General features: G+C 45.2%; 1 protein-coding gene across 1 annotated transcript in view; it reads right to left on the reverse strand.

Annotated features, from left to right (window-relative positions):
* Window positions 1-22,310, reverse strand: part of LOC149428698 (numb-like protein) — a gene marked incomplete at its 3' end in the record, with an annotated part of 42,381 nt that extends 20,071 nt beyond the window's left edge. Inside the window, exons 1-2 of the mRNA XM_089667101.1 lie at window positions 22,159-22,310; window positions 1,347-1,488 (exon numbers count right to left, since the gene is read on the reverse strand). Of these exons, the coding sequence (XP_089523227.1) occupies window positions 1,347-1,472 (126 nt within the window). The remainder of the gene's footprint in view (window positions 1-1,346; window positions 1,489-22,158) is intronic.
* Between the last annotated feature and the right edge of the window lie 1,188 nt (window positions 22,311-23,498).

Here is a 23,498-nt window from a genome sequence, read left to right on the forward strand (position 1 = left end):
TCAAGCCATCCCGGTGTTAAGATGTTGAAATACGCTCATATAAAATAAAGAGGTGCCTCTCATAGTGCAGTAGGTTAAAAAACCAATTTGTTAAATGAACTAAAATGCACTTACAAGCATAGTCAGTTATAAGGCAACCATAGACCTTCAGTCAGCAGAAACAACTGTAAAATGGCGGTTCTTACGTGATGACGTCAGAAGGGAGGCTCTGCTTAATAAATTTTTTAACCTACTGCGATATGAGAGGCACCTCTTTATTTTATATGAGCGCTATCCTCTCCCTCCTAGATTGTAAGCTCCAAGGAGCAGGGCCCTCGAACCCCTCGTGTATTGAATTGTATTGTTACTGTACTGTCTCGTGTACCATCTCCCATTATAATGTACAGCGCTGAGAAAACTGTTGGCGCTCTTTAAATCCTGTATAATAATAATGAGCGTATGTCGACCCCTTAACACCAGGACGGCCTGAGGACTGAAACCAGCAGGCCTGTCTCTAATGAGTACCAGTAGTCCTACCCACAAACAGGTTCTGAAAGTCAGCAAGGACTATACATGTAAAGATTACTCTAGATCAGTGGTTCTCAACCTTCCTAATGCCGTGACCCTTTAATACAGTTCCTCATGTTGTGGTGACCCCCAACCATAACATTATTTACCCAGTAATTATAATTCATGAGTGTCCTTTTACCTCCAATACTGCTGCTTTCAACACAGCAGCTGCTTTCAACACAGTAGCTGCTTTCAACACAGTAGCTGCTTTCAACACAGTAGCTGCTCTTTAGACATCGGAAATATGTGTTTTCTGATGGTCTTAGGGGACCCCTGTGAAAGGGTCGTTCGACCCCCAAAGGGGTCACAACCCACAGGTTGAGAACCATTGCTCTAGATTAACTCAAGTCCCTAGATTCCCTGATTCATACAAAACAGCAACGGAGGAATCTCCCACTGCCAGGTATTGAATTGCAATAGTCAGCACCTGCGGCTGTCAGATCACCTGAACAGTGAGTTCTACTGATTGCCTGCAGCTGCTGTTAGGCCCTTTGTTTTCTGCCTGGCCGATTTCTCAGTTGAAGTTGGTCAAACCAGGTGGTGTTGGCAGGGCCACCCATGGCCAAAGAAAACCAAAATCAGATGAAATGTGAGCCGTATATGGGCAGCTGTAGTGAGGCATTCCCTTCCAGGCCTGCCAGGCACATTTAGCCAGACGTCACTACGGTTTGGAGCATTTCCTGAGGTCCCCGTGTCCTCCACCGATGACCTTCCTGAATGGAGACACTTTGTAGGTGTGCACAATGCCGGAGAGGCCACCAGGGAGGGAAGATGGTGGTACACACAATGTCACTCACCCGGACAGGAAAACTGCATTTCCCCCTCCTCACCGCCTCTTCGTCTGCCCCCCACTGGTGCGGGCGGCTGGCCTCCGGGACATACGTTGGTTTTTTCCTCCTTAGACTCTGCCGCAACTTGTTCATCTCAGGAGCTGCCAGGCTGTAGATGCCAAAAAGAGAGATATTTTAGATGGAAATAAAACTTGTCCTCGCTAGGATGATACAACTGGTTCAATATGGCATTGTGTTGTTGAGGCATACCTGTACACAGGGAAATATGAAGGCTGCCACTGCCGACCCTTCCTTTTGGAAATGCTAATTGCCTGGCAGTTATGCTGACTGGATATGCAGAGATCTCAGCCAGGGTGGAAGTGACACATACTTGGTTTGGCTATACTCCAAACTCCAGGAATTACACAAATATACCTTTGCTGTGCTCCCCACCCCTTCCCCAGCATTGAAAGGGATAAATGCTAGATAAAGTGATATTAAAGGCAAATAAAAAAACAAAAAACAAACATGTTATACTTACCTGCTGTGTACAGTGGTAGGAGGATGTGCAGTGATAGGAGGAGGATGCGCAGCGGTAGGAGATGTGCGGTGATAGGAGATGCACAGTGGTAGGAGATGTGCAGTGGCAGATGTGCGGTGATAGGAGGAGGACGTGCGGTGGTAGGAGATGTGCGGTGGTAGGAGATGTGCGGTGGTAGGAGACGTGCGGTGGTAGGAGACGTGCGGTGACAGAAGACGTGCGGTGGTAGGAGACGTGCGGTGACAGGAGACGTGCGGTGACAGGAGACGTGCGGTGATAGGAGACGTGCGGTGACAGGAGACGTGCGGTGACAGGAGACGTGCGGTGACAGGAGACGTGCGGTGGTAGGAGACGTGCGGTGGTAGGAGACGTGCGGTGACAGGAGACGTGCGGTGACAGGAGACGTGCGGTGACAGGATGCGTGCGGTGGTAGGAGACGTGCGGTGGTAGGAGACGTGCGGTGACAGGAGACGTGCGGTGACAGGAGACGTGCGGTGACAGGAGACGTGCGGTGACAGGAGACGTGCGGTGACAGGAGACGTGCGGTGATAGGAGACGTGCGGTGACAGGAGACGTGCGGTGGTAGGAGACGTGCGGTGACAGGAGACGTGCGGTGGTAGGAGACGTGCGGTGACGGGAGACGTGTGGTGACGGGAGACGTGTGGTGACGGGAGACGTGCGGTGACGGGAGACGTGCGGTGATAGGAGACGTGTGGTGACAGGAGACGTGCGGTGACAGGAGACGTGCGGTGACAGGAGATGTGCGGTGACAGGAGACGTGCGGTGACAGGAGACGTGCGGTGACAGGAGACGTGCGCTGATAGGAGACGTGCGGTGACAGGAGACGTGCGGTGACAGGAGACGTGCGGTGACAGGAGACGTGCGCTGACAGGAGACGTGCGCTGATAGGAGACGTGCGGTGACAGGAGACGTGCGGTGACAGGAGACGTGCGGTGATAGGAGACGTGCGGTGACAGGAGACGTGCGGTGATAGGAGATGTGCGGTGACAGGAGATGTGCGGTGATAGATGTGCGGTGATAGGAGATGTGCGGTGACAGGAGACGTGCGCTGATAGGAGACGTGCGGTGACAGGAGACGTGCGGTGACAGGAGACGTGCGGTGACAGGAGACGTGACAGGAGACGTGCGGTGACAGGAGACGTGCGGTGACAGGAGACGTGCGCTGATAGGAGATGTGCGGTGACAGGAGATGTGCGGTGATAGGAGACGTGCGGTGATAGGAGACGTGCGGTGACAGGAGACGTGCGGTGACAGGAGACGTGCGGTGACAGGAGATGTGCGGTGATAGGAGATGTGCGGTGATAGGAGATGTGCGGTGACAGGAGATGTGCGGTGACAGGAGATGTGCGGTGATAGGAGATGTGCGGTGACAGGAGATGTGTAGTGCACCTAGCAAATCACTTAGAAGCAGCATACATAACAAAATAAGTGCTCCTATGCAGAGCCCATACATACATAAGAAGAGATATTCAGAATTACACATTTTGCGAATAACAATTTTTTTTTCCATGAGCACCAATGCAAAGCTGAAGTTTTTCCTGAGCAGAGCTTAAAGTGCTTCTAAAGTCTAAAAGTAGTTTACCTAAATGCATTATGGTAAGAGTTCCCTTACTATCTTTCCTGGCCAGCTGAATCAATGAACTATGAGAGCTCACCAGAGCCCTCGCAGATCATTGAGAACTACAAGCCGTCTCCCGTGGTGACAGATGGTAATTGTAGTTCATTCATTCACAGGAAATTGTGAATAAATGACATGACTGTGTGGGTGGAGCTCTGCACTGCCGCACTGTTTTTGATTTGTGACAGCGGGTGCGGAGAGAAGGTCCCCCGCCCACGGTCATGGGGGGAGGTGTGAGGGGAGTGCAGGCTGGTACTGTACTGTAACATGTTACAAGGGTGAACTTATCCTTTAAAAAAAAAAAAAGACTTTTTCATCACTTGAACACCATCAGCTTATCCCTGAACACCAGTGTAAAGTTGGAGTGTTGCAATGAGCACCAATGTAAACTTTGTGTATTTTCATGCATATATTCATATTTTTAGTATGCAATTCTGTTTTATATTCTATTCATGTTGTCGGGATCTACATTTGTATTGCTATAATCTAAAACTAATTGAACACAATAATGTACTGAAAGCTGAAGATGTGAAAATTATTCTAGGGCTTTGCTGAGATCTTAAAGCCAGGGTCGTTGGTTCGAATCCCAACCACGGCACCACCTGCCTGTTTGCATGTTTTCCCTGTGCCTGCTCAAGTTTCCTCCCACATTCTAAAGACATGCTGGTAGGTTCATTGGATCCTGTTCTAAATTGGCCCTAGTATGTGTATGTATGAATGTAAGTTAGGGACCTTAGATTGTACGCCCCTTGAGGGTTAGGGACTGATGTGAATGTACAATATATATGTAAAGCGCTGCGTAAATTGACGGCGCTATATAAGTACCTGAAATAAATAAATTCCGGGGTCAGAATGCTCCTCTGAAATAGGGCTGTCCCCACACTGCAAGGTTTAAAAGATTTAGGTCAGAGGTGTCAAACTGGCAGCCCTCCAGCTGTTCGGAAACTACAAGTCCCATGAGGCATTGCAAGACTGACAGTTACAAGCATGACTCCCAAAGGCAGAGGAATGATGGGACTTGTAGTTTCACAACAGCTGGAGGGCCGTCAGTTTGCCACCCCTGGTTCAGGTCTAGGGAAACAAGAAAAGCGGTTTTACTTACCTGATCCTCCACTCCCACAGGCTTCCACCATACTTCAAGACTGGTCCCCATAGCCTCTCCTCTATGGTACGGCAGTTGCAGGTCCTCTGACGTCTTTAAGATCGCTCCATAGTCCATAGTCCATGGACGTAAGGGCGCTGAGGAACAGTCCACCACTGAAGAGTAGAGGAGTACTGGTTGCTGCGGGAGCAGAGGATCGGGTAAGTATAACTGCTTTTCCCATCCTCTATACCTAAGGGAGCATTTAAATCTTGCAGTGTGGGGGCAGCCCCATTGCATGGGAGGATTTCTATTTTCCCAGGAGTTGGCTTTTAAAGGGATGTCAAGGGTTCCTTGAGGATAAAAAGGTCGGCGTCCCCTATTGTATGTAAGTCGGTTTCTAGAGTAATATATGCGTTTTGTTTTGCGCCCTTTTAAGATCTTTTGTAAAGCACAAAGCAGGAGGATACAACGCCACCTTAAATAGTGGTGAGATCAGACTGACAGCGTCCAGGAAGTAATGTGTTAATAATTCCCAGAATTCCAGGCTCTCCCCACCCTTCCAGACATATGTGGTTAGATTAAAAACATATGGTGAGCATTTTCCGGAAACAAAAAAGGATCCAAGAAGGAAAGAGAATGAATTAAAAAGGGTAAAAAAACAACAAAAATAAACAAGCAGAGACCCCTCCCTGGGTAGAGGGCGCCCTGCATGGCGGTGATTTCAGCATCCGAAAAAGCGATGGACTGCGTAGCGCTAATCTACTGGGAAAGAGGGAAAATACCGCCGTAGGGCCTTACAAGCAGCCAATAATGAGCAGCGCAAGTCTGTGACCTGACTGATTGAATTACCCGGCAATGAAATGCAATAAACAGACATTCTTCAAGAGATACGAGACCACGCGGGGAAGTAGAGACGGCAGCAGCCACGACATTCCCATTTTTCCGCTCTGGTTATGTGCAAGATGTGTCAGAGGGACGAGCAAACTTCTAGATCCCAGTTCCCTTCCTTGCTATAGTATGTCTTCCAACTGCTGAACATTGACAGTTAGTCTTCCGTCAGAATGAAAGAAAAAGTCACTGAGCCCGAAACCCTGATGAAGGAATCTCACCACAGAGGTCTTTAACCACTTGCCCTCCAGAGGATTTCCCCCCCTTCCTGACCAGGCCATTTTTTGCATTAAAGTAAATTTCATTTGGGCGCAACGTTGCATGACCGCGCAATTGTCAGTTAAAGTAACATTGTTTCCAATGAATAGAGCGTTTTTTTGGTGGTGTTTGATCGCCTGTGTGGTTTTTATTTTTTGGGCTATAAATAAAAAAAGACCAACAATTTTGATTAAAAAAAACTATTTTTGACATTTTCCTAGTAAACGTGTCCGGTAAAAAAAAATGTTAAAAATCAAATTTAGTCATAAATTTAGGCCAAAATGTATTCTGCTACGTCTTTGCTAAGAAAAAAATACCAGTATGTGTAAATTATTGGTTTACGTGAAAGTTATAGTGTTTAGAAATGGCGCTATATATACTGGGATTTTTACTAATAATGGCGGCAATCAGCGACTTAAAGTGGGACTGTGGCGGGCATTCTGACACTGGGGGGGGAACTGACTTGGTGTCACGGACATCCCTAGTGACACCAATACAGTGATCAGTGCTAATAAAAAATACTAATGGCACTGGGCAGGAAGGCATTCTGACATTGGGGGGGAACTGACTTGGTGTCACTGACATCCCTAGTGACACCAATACAGTGATCAGTGCTAATAAAAAATTCTAATGGCACTGGGCAGGAAGGGGTTAATGTGGGGCGGTCAAAGGGTTAACTGTGTGCGGTTTGACTGTGTGCCTTGTGTGTGCTTTCCACTGTAAGTACACTGCTTTGTATAGTTCTGCTATGCAGAGCCATACAAAGCAGTGTGCAGGAGCTGACAGGGGAGAGATCTGCATTGTTTATACACAGGTCTCTCCCTGTTCGGTAATTCTCGGAGATCGCCGGGTGCCGGTGGGGAATTACCGGCTGGGACCTGGTGGTTGACAGCCGAGGCTGTGAATGGGGGTTGACAGCCAAGGCATGGTGGCACGCGCCCCCTACCTGGAACTGCAAAATCACATATATATGCGTGATTTTGCACGCCCATGCCACCCTGTAGCAGTAGTTCTGCTATAGGACGGCGCGGAAGCGGTTAAGAGATATAAGAAGGTCAGAAGTGATTCACTACAACAGTGTCTAACATAGCTACAATCTCAGTTTCCAGCAGACCAATCCTTTAAATCCACATGTTGCCTTTATAGACATCTTAAAGAATAAATTTACCTCCGAGATTATAAAAATACAAACTAACTTAAATTAAACTTAAATAAAGCTCTACCGGTAAAGGATGGACCACCATGAATGACTTCAGAAGGACTTCTTAGCTGTAGAATACAATTCTCCTCTTCCTTTGTTGTATATTTATCTATTATTTATTACAGGTACTTATATAGCACCATCAATTTATGCAGCAATTTACATATTTATTACACATTCACCTCAGTCCCTACTTTGAATCCCAGGCAATTCTGCTGGCAGTTGTGGCTGCAATCTTTCTTGGTCTACCTGACCTTGGATTGGTATCAAGAGATCCCCGAATTTTCCACTTCTTAATAGGTGATTTAACAGTACTGATTGGCATATTCAAGGCTTTGGACATCTTTTTATGTCTTTTTCCATCTTTATAAAGTTCCATTACCTTGTCAAGCAGGACTTTTGACAGTTCTTTTTCTGATCCCCAATGGCTCAGTATCTAGCCTAGTCAGTGCTTCCACATAACAGCTAACAAACTCATTGACTATTTATACACTGACACTAATTGCAGTTTACAAAGCCACAGATGTGGGATATTAACCTCTAATTGGCATTTTAACCCGTGTGTGTCTGTACCAAGGCCAAACATTCCAGGGGATGGAAACTTTTGATACTGACCATATGGGTGATTTCTGTTATCATTATGATTTAAAAAGGAGCCAAACAATTATTTGATAATAAATGGCTTCATATGATTGCCATCCTTCAATAAAAGAGCATTTGTTGGCATGATCAGTCATATTTTCAATATCAATGCCAAAATTTCACAATTTCTGCCAGGGTATGCAAACTTTTGAGCACAACTGTATAAAGGAAAGAGGGATCACTGAGCATCACTCAACCCACGTATATAAAGGAAAGTGGGAGCACTGAGCATCACTCAACCCACGTATATAAAGGAAAATTGGAGCACTGAGCATCACTCAACCCACGTATATAAAGGAAAGTTTGAGCACTGAGCATCAGTCAGCCATCATATATAAAGGAAGGTGTGAGGACTGAGCATCACTCAGCCCACATATATAAAAGGAAAGAGGGAGCACTGAGCATCAGTCAAGCCACTTATATAAAGGAAAGTGGGGGCACTGAGCATCAGTCAAGCCACTTATATAAAAGGAAAGTGGGGGCACTGAGCATCAGTCAAGCCACTTATATAAAAAGGAAAGTGGGGGCACTGAGCATCAGTCAAGCCACTTATATAAAGGAAAGTGGGGGCACTGAGCATCAGTCAAGCCACTTATATAAAGGAAAGTGGGGGCACTGAGCATCAGTCAAGCCATTTATATAAAGGAAAGTGGGGGCACTGAGCATCAGTCAAGCCATTTATATAAAGGAAAGTGGGGGCACTGAACATCAGTCAACCCACGTATATAAAGGAAAGAGAGAGCACTGAGTAAGATGTGCACCTAAGGATGGAGGCTTTTCCCCACAGAAACCTCTACAAAGCCTCTAGGCTCTAGCACCCAGACCTGGAATTATGAAAATCGTAGAAAACAACAAGTTTGTTCTCTCCATATCAGTCATAAACCCTGGAGCCCCTCACCATGTGTAGGTGAGAAATCTAGGTGACACATACACACCGTCCACAATCTTGCCATCCAGCATCTTTCAATATATATTTCAAAGAACAAACAAGAATTCCCAGCTCACTTACAAGTCAGCCTGCAACTCCAAAATGATGGAGTTAGGACTGCAGTACAATGAAGTGCCGTGATGTGGCCACTGCAGCTTACAAATATACATAACTCCAAACTTTTTGATATGAGAACAAGGAACACCTATTAGCAGAGGTATGTGGGCATAGGACACACACCCCTGACACGACCCCTTGAAGGAGAATTAGACAAAAAAAGATTAGTTAAACCCACAAATGGCTTTCATTGCTTTAAGTTTTCAATGTTGAGGCGTTGATGTCTTCCTTGGTCTTCCAGTACGCTTCCCTGTTACAACCTTCCCATTTGAGTTGTACTTGGTCCAGATTTTAGACACAGATGACTGGGAACAACCAACATTCTGTAATGATTTACTTTCTTGAAGAAGTTTTGTAATCCTCTCCTTTGTTTCAACTGACGTCTCTCATGTTGGAGCCATGATTCATGTCAATCAGCTTGGTGCAACATCTCACCAAAGGGTGCAAGCACTCTTTTTAACTGCAGACTAATTAGCGGATGTCATCTGATGCAGATGTTTGTTTTAGAACTGTAAAGTATATGGTGATTACATAATAATTTCCTCAGAATTGAGTGATTCCACATTTTTCTTCCTCTGCTTGATCCGAAAAAACAGTCGCAACTGACTAATTTTCTTTCTTTTTTCTTTTTTTTAAGTGTTTCTTGAAGTCAGAAGGTTGGAATGTTGAATGAAAATAGGTTTGAGCCATGTCTGTGATTAGTTTTTTATTTATACACAATTAAACAATTGAATGAACATTTTCCAAGAGTGGTGATTCCAGACTTCTTGTCAGGGGATATAGATGTGCCTGTTCATTGCTCATTCCTGTATATCAGTGGTCTCCAAACTGCGGCCCGAGGGCCAGATGCAGCCCTTTGCTTGCTTCTTCGAGCCCTTGGGGCATTATTACCCCCCACTGACAGCAACAGTGGGGCACAGTTCTTGCCACTGACACAGACAATACAGCACTATTCCTCCCACTGACACCAATGATGGGGCACTATTCCTCCCACTGACACCAATGATGGGGCACTATTCCTCCCACTGACACCAATGATGGGGCACTATTCCTCCCACTGACACCAATGATGGGGCGCTATTCCTCTCACTGACACCAATGATGGGGCACTATTCCTCCCACTGACACCAATGATGGGGCACTATTCCTCTCACTGACACCAATGATAGGGCACTATTCCTCCCACTGACACCAATGATAGGGCACTATTCCTCCCACTGACACCAATGATGGGGCACTATTCCTCTCACTGACACCAATGATGGGGCACTATTCCTCTCACTGACACCAAGGATGGGGCACTATTCCTCTGACACCAATGATGGGGCACTATTCCTCTGACACCAATGATGGGGCACTTATCCTCTCACTAACATCAATGATGGGGCACTATTCCTCTCACTGACACCAATGAAGGGGCACTATTCCTCTCACTGACACCAAGGAAGGGGCACTATTCCTCTGACACCAATGATGGGCACTATTCCTCTCATTACAACAATTATGGGGCACTATTCCTCTCACTGACACCAAGGATGGGGCACTATTCCTCTCACGGACACCAATGATGGGGCACTATTCCATACATTGGTACCAATGATGGGGCACTATTCCTCACATTGACAAATGATGGGGTACTATTCTTCCCACTGACAGTAATGATGGAACATTATTCCTCCCACTGACACCAAAGATGGGGCACTATCCCCCCCCATACCAAAGATGGGGCACTGTTTACCTCCCACTGACACCAAGACATTTTCTACTCCCATTGGCCACAGTCTGCCCCCCTCCCCCAAAACCTGAAGGACAGTAAACTGGCCCTTTGTTTAGAACGTTTGGGGACCCCTGCTGTCAGTGATTGATTACTGTGGACATGTATATCTAAAGAGACGTCATCTTCCAGAACTAGTCTTGCGTTTAGTCAAGTGCCTTGGACTGCAGGGAAGGGCTAGGAAAGAGATTAAAACAGGTTTTAAAGTGGAATTAGAAAGGCCTGACATTAATAAACAATTTATTAGAACTGGTGTGACCACTTGCTTAGGAAGCCTTTGTAAGGTTGAGATGTTTTGTTCACTTGCATCTTGTAGCCATGGTCCTGCACAACACTGGAGAGGTGAGAGAGTTAACATGCGGTCAGCATCCCATGCCTGGATGCTGCAACCTCAAGTTTTTTGGCACGTGATGCTTGGCCCAAAGTTTGTTTTAACTAGTTTTAATAAGGCCGTGGCGGACTTCCACCCACAATAGGGAGCTGCGAGCATCTCCGAGCCAATGCCCATTAAAAGGTTAATGTGTATTCTGGATTAATTACCCACTGAGAACCCATGTTCCTCCCCGCGGTCTTCTCTTTGTGGGGATATTTACAAGACACAACTGAATTTTGCTTTTGAAATCACGAAAACGAAGAGCCTAATTATTATTTAACCCTTTTCTAGCTGACTATAAGGCGAGATGAGGGGGTAGGAGAAAGAAGTAGAGGGTGAGGGAAGAGGCAAGGGAGGGAGAAGATTGGTACAATCCTCCACACTGTGTGGGGAAGAGGTTATAACCCTGTTCAGTCTGGAGTCACATGCCATTGATAGGAGAGAGATTTCCCAGGATACCAGAGACTTTTAGAAACTTCAGTTTGCTCTATAAACATTCCAAGGACTGCATTATATAATCAGCACAGAATCTGGGCCTGTAAGGAGAAGATCAGGTTCAGGATTTTATAGCTACCATCTTCATGTCAACCTACAGACGGAGGAGCAGGCTTGGCATCTCAGAGCTCTTCTGTGCCTGTCGCCCAAACTAATATCCATAGCCCCCCAAAAAATACACAATTCATTATATGTACAGACATTGCCATAATATCCTTATACTATGGTGTTTTATTAGAAGCACTTTACAAGACTCTGGTTTGGCCACATCTTGAGTATGCCATCACCAGTATTCAAGAAGCATGTCCAGAGAGTCTAGTGAAGGACAACAAAGCCAATATGAGGACTGGAGGACCTCAGTTAAAGTGGAGTTCCACTCACGCTGGGAAAAAATTAAAGTCAGCAGCTACAAAAACTGTAGCTGCTGACTTTTAAAAAACAGCCACTTACCTGTCCCTCAGTGCCGCGGTGTGTCCCCTGCAGCCCGTTTCAACGGCCATCCTGTATTCCAGGAGGCCGGCATCTTCAGTGTGGGCACTCGGCTGTGACAGCTTATGGCTTCACACTGGAGTACCCACTGCACATGCGCGAGTAGCGCTGCGCTTCATGAATGGTCCTGTAGTCTTCTGGGACCTGTCACGTGTCCCAAAAGACTACAGGGAGGGAGGACACCTTCTACTTCTGATTGCCTAGGCGATCGGACCGGAAGTGGGAGTGGGTACCTGTCAAATTCGGATTCTAATCCTTAATGGGGAGCGGGGGAGCAGTCCTTAAAGCACAACTTCCCCTTTTGGGTGGAGCTCCACTTTAAGGAACAACTGAAAACATTTACGTTATTCTCCCCGGAGAAGAGACACTTAAAGGGAAATATGATGGCAACATATAAATATCTAAAAGGGGATTCTAACAGGAAGTAAATCATTCAGTCCCAGATTTCTTAAGAAGACACATGACCACTCAATGAAACTGTACAAGCAGCGGTTTAACCTTAAACTACATAAGGGGCTCTATACTGTTAGAACAGTAAGGATGTGGAATTTGATCACCTGTGCGTTTATTTTTTACGCTATAAAAAATTTTTTATAGAAAAAAAATATTTTTGACTTTTTGCTATTAAACATGTCCAGTAAAAAAATTTAAAAAATTCAAATTTCATAAATTTAGACCAAAATGTATTCTGCTCCATGTCTTTACTAAAAAAATTCCCAATATGTGTAAATTAATTGGCTTACGTGAACATTATAGCGTCTACAAATGGCAATATAGATACTGGATTTTTTTTTATACTAGTAATGGCAGCGATCAGCGACTTATAGAACTGTGGGACTGCGGCAGACATTCGGACGCGGGGGGGACTGACTTGGTGTCACTGACATCCCCAGTGACACCAATACGGTGATCAGTGCTAAAAAAAAAAAAAAAAGCACTGACACTGTACTAATGGCACTGGGCAGGAAGGGGTTAACATGTGGGCCAATCAAAGAGTTAACTGTGTGCTGGGAGTGCTAGGGGGCGGTGTGTTGGTGCTTCACTGTAATCACACTGCTCTGGATGGCTGTGCTGTGCACTGTTGGAGCGCAGAATAAGGATTATTTTCATTATTTCAGGTTCTCCATCAGAAGGAAGCAGAATGTGCCCACCATACAGGACATACTAGAGATTACAGGTGAGAAAATTGATTCACATGTCAGAACCTACAGACCTAGATAGTTCTCTTTGCAGCAAGGGTTTGTGGATGAGTAATCCACAACGGACCTACAGGACCAAAATTTGCATAGGTTTGCCTCCCCAAAATTCTCAGCAGTTCCCCCCCTAACCCTTAGTAATCGCAATAACCCAAAATCCAGTAGATATGCTCCATAGGCTGTCATTTCAATGCTTTTTATAGGGCGGTAGAGAATAGGAGGGGCTTCAGGCAGGCAAGAGGCAAATCACATGTACAGCTGCAGCTCCAGAGGTGAGACCTCCTTTCAACACTCTTCTACTTAAATCCAGCTATCCAGAGATCTATCTATCTATCTATCTATCTATCTATCTATCTATCTATCTATAGTACCCTTCTAGATAGGCTGCTAGGAAGGTTATGTCAATTTTGTTCTATTTGGCTCCACTGTAATCAGTGAAGCAGTTTGTGATTGGTTTGATCTGCTCTGGGATCTGCAGATTGCAGGTTTGATTGCTCTCCCCTGCCATCTGGAGGATTCCAGAAGAAAGTGGGTTGAGAGGATGCAAATCAGCAGCCTAAATATTTATGTGGTTCCAGCCAATCCCTGGGCGAGGGTGACCAGTAAGTGGCTGGAGAGTGCATAAATAGCCCTGGGACCTGAGGCAGTATAGTTCTTGTCCAGGAGAAGTTCACAGCCTGAAGGGCTACTGCCCCTCCAGGCAGCCCAGTTGAAAAACTGCCTGTATTCACCGAGGTCCCAGCTTCTGCTGTGCCCAGGGGCCTACTTGTTGAGACTTGCTGCAGCCATACAAGGGATTTTCTTCTGAGGATCTGGTCTGGAAGGTTCACTGAGGAAAGTCTTCAGATATTGGAAGGTGGCATCCCAGTATCCAGGGACGCTGAGTACAGACCTTTATGCAGGGTTCTAGTGTCTACTGCTGCTGCAACCCTTTGTGTAATAAGCGTAAATGTTTGCCTGGCCTGGGACATTGCATATGGTATCTCAGTGCTGTCCATAGTTGGGGCCAGGGGTGGACTGACAACTCATGGGGCCCCTGTGTCCTTGCCCACACTCAAACCACACCCAAAAAAGCCTATGAAAGGTACCAGGGGCATCTCATGGGGCCCCCTACTGACCCCCGGCCTTTGGGCAGTGCCCAAGTGGCTAAATGGGACATTGCATATGGTTTCTCAGTGCTGTCTATAGTTGGGGCCAGGGGTGGACTGACAACTCATGGGGCCCCCGGGCAATATCAAATCATGGGGCCCCCTGTGTCCTCGCCCACACTCAAACCACACCCAAAAAGCCTATGAAAGGTACCAGGGGCATCTCATGGGGCCCCCTACTGACCCCCGACCCTCAGGTAGTGCCCAAGTGGCTAAATGGTTAGTCCGCCCCTGGTTGGGGCCACCACTGGAGGAACTGTTGTATGAAGAGTATCCTTTTTGCTACAGCTCACGGTTCTGGAGTATCCCACAGCTCCCTACGTCCTATCCCAGTTATTCAGCAATACATAGAAAAGGAAGGCAACCCTGTTTATTGACCCTGAGAGTGATTGTAGTTGTGTGCGTGGCTGCTGCCGCTCTGAACTTGTGAAGGAATCCGGGGCAAATCAGCGGCCCTTTCAGGGGTGAACTGTTTAGGCTAAATCATCTTTTAATTCCTTGCCTATGTTTCTGTTTAAGCTGTTTCAGGATTGCGCCATTCTCTTGCAGAGTCAAACTTGCATGCAGGAACTAAAGTTGTGTCTCCCTACACTGTGTGCATCAATAGAAACACACAGCCCCATAGCCCAGGATGTCAAGGTTCTCCCCTGCTCCTCCCTCTTCCTCTCCATCCCTTCTCCAAGCTAACAGACTAGTTTGAGACTGCACTGTCCATTGTTAACTCCTTCCTGTGAATAACAGAATTTCAGGGAAGTAGCACTGAGAGGGCAGGAGCCAACATCGCTCAACATTGTAAACTGCAAGTGCTATGGTAAGAATTTTAACAAGTAGTTTACTGGGGAAAGTTTCAATTATTGTGCTCAATGTGTTAATCTAAAAAACACAGAGTTAAAAACGACTTAAACCCCTTCCCATCTGTCCTGGCTTCTCTTTAAAGGGGTTTTGAACACTCAAGGGGCAGGAGAGATTGCTGATCATGTGACCATTGCGATTGGCTATCACAGCGGGCATATGATTGGTTCTGCCAGTTTACAACCGTTAGCACTAAAGCCCACCCTTTTGCCGCCACACATATTACACGGGCAGTGACAGAACTCTGAATTGTGCGTGATGGCGCAACGTCCCCGCCCACAGACCGGAACTTCAAGAAGAAGAGAGCAGTGCTGTCCCGAAGCTGGGGATAGGGTAAGTATTCATGCCTGTTTGTCAGGGATCGCCGCGGCGACGGAACTCGCGCATGCGCACTAGGATCCACGGGTGCGCGCCTGGCACCAATGACAGCGCAGGGCGCGGTATTTAAATCCCCCTGAGCTGTCATTGGTTGCCGTTTGGTCTTTTTATGTTCCTGATCCTGTGTATACCTGAATTCTGATTGTTGCTGACCCGGATTGTCCCTGACTGTGCTGTACTCTCCTGCTCTGACCCTTGGCTTGCCTGACCTCTCTCCTGGATGCCCCCTGTTGGATCTGATCTACTGTTGCTGACCTGGCGTGTGACCCGACTATTCTCTGCCCGCTGCTTTGTACCGCACTGACCCCACGACTCCCGACTCGGCTTGTTTGACCCTGCATTTGCTCATCCATCCCGTCGGGATCTCCCGACCTCCTCATATCAGGCTCTTACCCTGCGGGAGCCTCTGGCAGAAGCCTCTACCACTGGTGGGTGTACCCAGTAGTCACGACCTGGTCTCGGTGCGCTCCAAGTCCATCCCCACCATCAGGGGCCCTGGTGAACAAGTGCTCCGGGACTTAGACTCCGCGCTCTGGGGAAACCTGACCAGTGGAGTGCTAGAGGTACCACCAGACGGTCCCTTACACTGTTCCTGGTGAGTGCAGGGAAGAGGGAAGATTTGTTTCTAATTGCTGGGAGTTTGGGCTTTAAACGCGTCCTAGTGGTCGGTGTGACTTCAGACTCAGACCTGTTCATCATCTCTGGGCATACGTCATATCACAGCATACAGATTCCATTCTGGAGCCAGTATAGAAGAGAACGTCTATACCATCAGACAAATAGTTATCGGACTCCAGATCCCGTCCTGTGTGTGGTCTCTGTTTAAAGGGGGTTTCACAGTAAAGGACTCCTGCTGTTCGTGAAAAAAGGGGGGGCTGGGAACATTCAGGCGGACAAGTCAGATGGAGCTTTTTTTTTTTTTTTAAAGATGGTTTTGTCTAACGAAGGACTAATTAGCAGTGGATTGGCAAGAAAGAAAGGCCAGTCTGTGGGTATTTGCTTTGTAGGATGGAATTCTATAGGCCATATTGTAGAGACAGAGATAGAGGACTCATGATGCTGGCACAGACCTCCGAACACATCACCCCTGTGTAGTCCCTATAACAAGACATGTCCCCAATTGTACCACACTGGCATCCTATACAAAGAGAACACGCCGCAGACTATCACCAATCACTGCAAAGATGAGCCACACAGTGCTGACATTCACATGGTGTGAAAAGATTAATGCCCATATACTTAAAGGAGAACTCCACCCTGGACAGACATTGACAGTTCATTCATGCATCCCCTCCAACATCTGATCCTCTCTCTTCCCTGAGCCCAGTGTTGAAGACAGACACTCCATTGGGTAAAAACAGCACTCGCTGATATATAAGAGGCATGGGCATGCCAACACAAGGGAGGAGATCCAGACTCTTACAAATGTCCATTGGTGACTGGTTCTCTTTAAAGAAAACCAATTGCGTTTTTCAAGGTATTCCACCATTTTGCAGACCTAAAAATTGGGACTTTAATGAAAGAATATGCAATAACATTTACTAAATCTTGTCCGGTGTCTGAGTGCCCTATCTCAGTGCCAACTCACCAGATGTCTGTGTCCAATATTCACACTGAAAGCTCTCTGACTCATCGAGAATGTACAAAATCCTCCCAGCTCACATTACAAAAAGTCTGCAATATTACACATAGCTCTGGGTTTATTGTTCTCACAGCAGTTTTTAAGCAAGGGTGCTGACTGCACTGTCTGTTTTATAGATCTGGGCTCACATCATGAAAAAAAATCATATGTATATATAACTACTTGGATATCCTTAAAGCAGAACTACACTGCATCTGAACAGAACGAACCAAAAACACTACTTAATTCATTTTTATTATTAAAAGCAAACTCCCCCATCCAACCATGTCTCCATGATTTATTTTGCTGAGAAATTACAGTGAAAAAACTCCTTTAGCATTTCTGATGGTGGATATCTTAAGTAAGGGCAGATGAATTTGCTTCCTGGAATCTGGAATCCATCTGCCCTTAGCTCAGGCATGCAGCCAGGAGGATGTGCTTAGCTGAGAAAGCCCCTCCTCCCCTCCTGAAGACTCCTGGGATGCAGGACATCATTTGCCTAGGCAGTAACTGAAGAAATGTAAAAAAAAAAATTAAAACAAGTAAATATAATGTATTTTCTTATCTGTGTACTGATACTTGGAGCCTAAGGATTAAACACAGTCAGTGTTACTTGAGACTGTGGCTTTCCAATTTAAAGTGGTTGTTAACCTCAGACATGAAATATGAACAAAGAATATCCCTCTATAGTGTGTACTTGTCTCAATTAAGAGCACTAAGAGTCATTTCTCTCTACTGCCTCTTTCCTCTGTTATCAGCATGAACCACATCTGACACGTTTTCCTGACACCAAGAGAAAAAAGGTGACCTTCTCCAGCATATAGCCTGTGATTTGCAGCCAGTTCTGTTCCTGTGAGCTGTGTGAAGGGAGTGTGTCTCTTTCCTCCAATCAGCTCTCTGCTCTCCTCACTGAGTTCTGCTGTGTATAATTTCAGCTCCCTATCCCCTTCTTTCTGAAAGTTCAGACAAGCTTTATAAATTCTGGACGTTGAGCAGATGTAGAGAACAGAAAACTGAAGATACACAGGTACAACTTATGTAGGAGGATTCATTTCATCTCTCTGTATCATCTGAGGACAGCCACTTCACTGGGTATATGTAAGGCTTTACAACCACTTTAAAAAGGTAAAAAAAACAACCCCCCCAAAAACAAACAAAAAAAAAAAAAACTACCTACAATCACTGTAAAAATGGTATTCTCTCATTTGCTCTGAATTTACTATTGAAATCATTTTGTTGTATCTGTTTGATAAATGTAAAAAAAAAAAAAATTATATGTATTATATATATATACATATACACACACATACAGGGGCGGACAGACAACTCATGGGGCCCCTGGGCAATAGGGGATCATGGGGCCCCTGTGTCCTTCCTCAAACACAAAAAAGCCTATGAAAAAGGTACCAGGGGCATCTCATGGGGCCCCCTACTGACCCCGGGATCTCGGACAGTGCCCGAGTTTCCAAATGGTCAGTCCGCCCCTGCACACATACATACACACACACACATATATATACATATACACACTATATATATATACATATACACACTATATATATATATATATATATATATATATATATATATATATATATATATATATATATATATATATATATATATACATATATATGTGTGTGTGTGTGTGTGTGTGTGTGTGTGTATCTGTTGATCCTGCCAGAAATCCAGTGAACTGATAAACTCCTGTGCAAACTAATGCAGACGCCACATCTAAATACTGGCAACCTACAACTTATTACATCATTGTTTTTAGATGTAGTTATATTTTAAAAGAAACATTTTCTCTCTGCGGATTACCCTTCTAATTATTATTTGCAATATCTGTAGCATTGTCATCGAGCAACTTCTCTCCAGCTTTCATCAAAAGTACTAGCAAATTAAAAGCTATGAAACCAGCTTATTTTTCACTGCTGATTAGTTGGCAATAACAATAAAAATGTAATACTTAGTAGCTGTACTGTGATCTGTGACAGGTTCTCTTTAAATGGGTCAGTCTACTAAAAAGTTAAAATTTCAGTTCCTCCATCTGATCCTGTCTGTTTTAGAGTAAAGGGTGTTCCCTCTTTTCTTGGAGTGTTTCCATCTTTCCTGTAAATGTATATTAAAAGGGAAAATCCTGGAATTATCTGGACTGTCAACGTACAGCTTGGCATGATGTAATTATCCATATTTTAAATCTGGAGGGCCGCTGGGGATGCTGAAAATGCCTGTAGTAGCCTGCACTACTAACAGTGATAGCCGTGATCTTCTGGGTCCTGCTCGAATAACTTCCCCTCTGCACACCAACCACATGGGGGCGCTCACCCAGCACTTCCCCTATTCAGCGAACACCTTGGATTTTTTAAATGATTTTGTCCACTGAAGGAGGTAAAGAGGCGGGTCAGATGATGTCACAGCTTAGTTTTTATATTGAAAAAATACAAATTGGGTTGATTTGCCTAAAACTGGAGAGTGCAAAATCTGGTGCAGCTCTGCTGAGAAACCAATCAGCTTCCAGGTTTTATTGCCAAAGCTTCATTGAACAAGCTGAAGTTAAAAGCCGATTGGCTACCATGCACAGCTACACCACACTTTGTACTCTCAAGTTTTAGTAAATCAACCCCAAGGTGTTCTCAAAATGTCAGCTGACTCCGCCTGTGTTCATTGTGCAGAAGGGAAGCTGTGCGAGGATCTAGAAAATGAGGGGCTAGTTCAGGGGTGGGCAAACTTTTTGACTTGAGGGCCGCAATGGGTTCATATATTGGACCCGGGGGCCGGACCAAGAGTAGATGAATGATGTGTATGTGTCATCCATAGTAAGTATAGTAATATTCCCCCATAGTAAGCATAGTAATTAATCCCCCATATAGTAATTCATCCCCCATATAATAATTCATCCCCCATATAGTAATTCATCCCCCATATAGTAATCCATCCCCCATAGTAATCCATCCCCCATAGTAATTCATGCCCCATAGTAATTCATCCCCCATAGTAATTCATCCCCCATATAGTAATTCATCCCCCACATAGTAATTCATCCCCCACATAGTAATTCATCCCCCATATAGTAATTCATCCCCCATAGTAATTCATCCCCCACATAGTAATTCATCCCCCACATAGTAATTCATCCCCCATAGTAATTCATCCCCCATAGTAATTCATCCCCCATAGTAATTCATCCCCCACATAGTAATTCATCCCCCACATAGTAATTCATCCCCCATAGTAATTCATCCCCCATAGTAATTCATCCCCCATATAGTAATTCTCCCCCATAGTAATTCATCCCCCATAGTAATTCATCCCCCATAGTAATTCATCCCCCATAGTAATTCATCCCCCATATAGTAATTCTCCCCCATAGTAATTCATCCCCCATAGTAATTCATCCCCCCTATAGTAATTCATCCCCCCTATAGTAATTCACCCCCCATATAGTAATTCATCCCCCATAGTAATTCATCCCCCATATAGTAATTCATCCCCCATAGTAATTCATCCCCCATATAGTAATTCATCCCCCATAGTAATTCATCCCCCATATAGTAATTCATCCCCCATAGTAATTCATCCCCCATAGTAATTCATCCCCCATATAGTAATTCATCCCCCCTATAGTAATTCATTCCCCATAGTAATTCATCCCCCATAGTAATTCATCCCCCATAGTAATTCATCCCCCATAGTAATTCATCCCCCATAGTAATTCATCCTCCATATAGTAATTCATCCCCCATAGTAATTCATCCCCCCTATAGTAATTCATCCCCCATATTAATTCATCCCCCATATTAATTCATCCCCCATATAGTAATTCATCCCCCATATAGTAATTCATCCCCCCTATAGTAATTCATTCCCCATATTAATTCATCCCCCATATTAAGTCCCCAAGTCCCCCCTGTGTCAATTCACTTACCTTTACTCCGCGCGTTCCTCTCGTCGTATTCCCGCGCCGTTCCGGTGTAGCATGAAAATCTGTCTCTTATGAGGATCTGTCCCCCTCGACGTATCTGCGCATGTGCCAGTTTCAGGCATTAGCAGCCAATCGGCGATCTCCGGCACATGCGCAGATACGTCGAGGGGGACAGATCCTCATTGGAGACAGATTTTCATGCTACACCGGTCTTCAGGGCGGACTGTGAGAGGAGCCTAGCGGGAGCCTAGCTCCGCGGGCCGGATTAAAAGGTCCGCCGGGCCGTATACGGCCCGCGGGCCGTAGTTTGCCCATTGCTGGGCTAGTTCCATATGTAGCATGGTCTTCAATGGTGGTTTACAGCATCCCTGGTGACCCTCCAGAGATAAGATATGGATAAATCCATCGTGCCAAGCTGGACCAATGTATACTGACAATAAAGATAATTCCTGGACATCCCCTTTAATGAAAAAATCCAACAAGAAGAGTGAGACTCTGTTATGTAGACTGCTTAGGTGTGCAAATCCAGAAGATTAAATGCAGAGATCCCACCATCAGAGTCCTTGAGAGATATAAAACAACCATTAGATTCCTAAAGATTAGATTTGTGGATATCAAGTTTGGGTGGAGACATTGCTGGACTGGTGCTGCTGTGGGCTGCCTAGCGGCAGATTACTGTGTGGAGGCTAAAGAGGCAATCACTTCCAATGGGTTATGTGCCAATTGTAGATGGTAGGTGATAGACGATACTGGGGTCTTGGGTTGCTACCTTCCTGATAATGGCAATGGAGGCGTTACCGCAGGGAACACTTGGGTGATTGGAGTGCCCGGTGTCCAGAAAAATGTCTCACTTGAAGATTTTTTTAGTTGATTATTGAAGATAAAAGTATATAAGTGGAGCCAACATGTTTTGAGGGCATCATCTTCCCCTTTGAGGGCATCATCTTCCCCTTCTTCACGGTTAGACCAAATGAGGACTCCACTTTATCTATAAACTTTATATAACAACACCGATTTTTGCTTTGCACTTTGCACAAATTCTATAGACTGGCTTTGGATTTTTTTTTGCCATGCATCGTCCTCTCCACATACTAGCCCTGAAGAAGGGGCAGGTAATTCCCTCGAAACACGTTGACTCCTCTTGCATACTTTTATTTTCAATAAACAAACTATAAAAATCATCAAGCGAGTTATTTTTCTGGACACCTGGTGCTCCTCTCCAATCGCCCATATAAAAATTAGATTTGGCCCCTTTTATTCAATGAAGTCATCACAGAATGCCACACTTACTGTGCGGGTGGGAGCGGCAGGGTCGTCCGATGTGGGCATCCAAGAGCCAAGTGTCTTGGCCCTACTCCTCCTCCAATCGCACAAACAAAGGAGAGCGCAATGGTTGGATGGTGAGGATCTCAGAAAAGGTGACCTACAAGGAAAAATGGAAGAATTACTATACGGTATAATACAAGATGATAAACACTGGATTTCCAGTGGGCAGCTTCTTTACACCCACAGCAGTTTTCCTCCACACCCACTCAACACATACATATTGATTAAAAAAGCAGGACTCACATCCAGGGTAAGTACCTGTCCTGTATTGTCAGGAGGTCCTTTATATGTGAAATGTAACTACAAACAGAACCCACTAAGGGCCTCATTCACATTCAAGCGTTCTGCTGCTGTGTGTTAATGCACATATGTTAAAGCGGAACAACAAACCAAAGATGCTATCACTTTGAACCCCCCCCTAGCATTTATGACGGCAATCATAATTCATGTACCATTTACTTCCCGGAATCCATCTGCCCTTAGCTTAGGCATGCAGGCAGGAGGGAGTGCTTAGCTGAGAAAATCCCTCTGCCCCTCCTGAAGATTCCTGGGATGTGTGACATCCGTTGCCTAGGCCTGGAAACCAGAAAGTAACTGAAGAAATGTAAAAAAAAAAACAAAATAAAAGGTGATATACTTTCCTATCTATTTACTAATACTAGCAGTATAAAGATTAAAAATAGTTCATGTTCATTGAGAGGGTGAAGTTCCACTTTAAGGGGTATATGAACCTTATCAATTAATTTGAAATACAATTAAAAACACTTTTAAATCTATTGATCAGTGCAAAAAAAAAAACTTGGTGATCCTGCCAGAAATGTATTAAGCCAGGAAACTTCCGGTAGTTTGCTGTTAACACAGTGTCTTTGCTGTGCTGAAATCCCAAGGGGTCTTATTAGCCATGCCCATGTTACCTCTGTGTACTACAGAACACCACCCCTGTGTTATGTAGGGAGGTGTTCTGTAGTCCAAACCCAGGAGTGAGAGACCTAGAGTGACAACACTGCTCTTTCATAGATACAGAGTGAGTGATCATCACCTTAGGATAGCATATTTTAAAAACATTTTGGTCCCAGTCCCCAGGACACGGTCACACCTGCCCAAGGCCCACACTTATGCCGTCCTTGTGGGTGGCCTCACTGAGGTCACGACCATTGTCCAAGTGGTCTTGCCCAGATCATGGCCACTTTCTGAGTGGTTCCACCTCTAATTATATGTTTACCACCACTCATGTATGCAATCCCTTCAGTAATACCCCCTGCAAGCGGAGTAACTCCAATGGGAGTGGTGCTGATCTTGGGACG

The sequence above is a fragment of the Staurois parvus genome, unplaced genomic scaffold (assembly GCF_062004578.1).
Source record: "Staurois parvus isolate SC_StPar_1 unplaced genomic scaffold, SC_StPar_1.0 ptg003026l, whole genome shotgun sequence".
Classification (NCBI taxonomy): Eukaryota; Metazoa; Chordata; class Amphibia; order Anura; family Ranidae; genus Staurois; species Staurois parvus.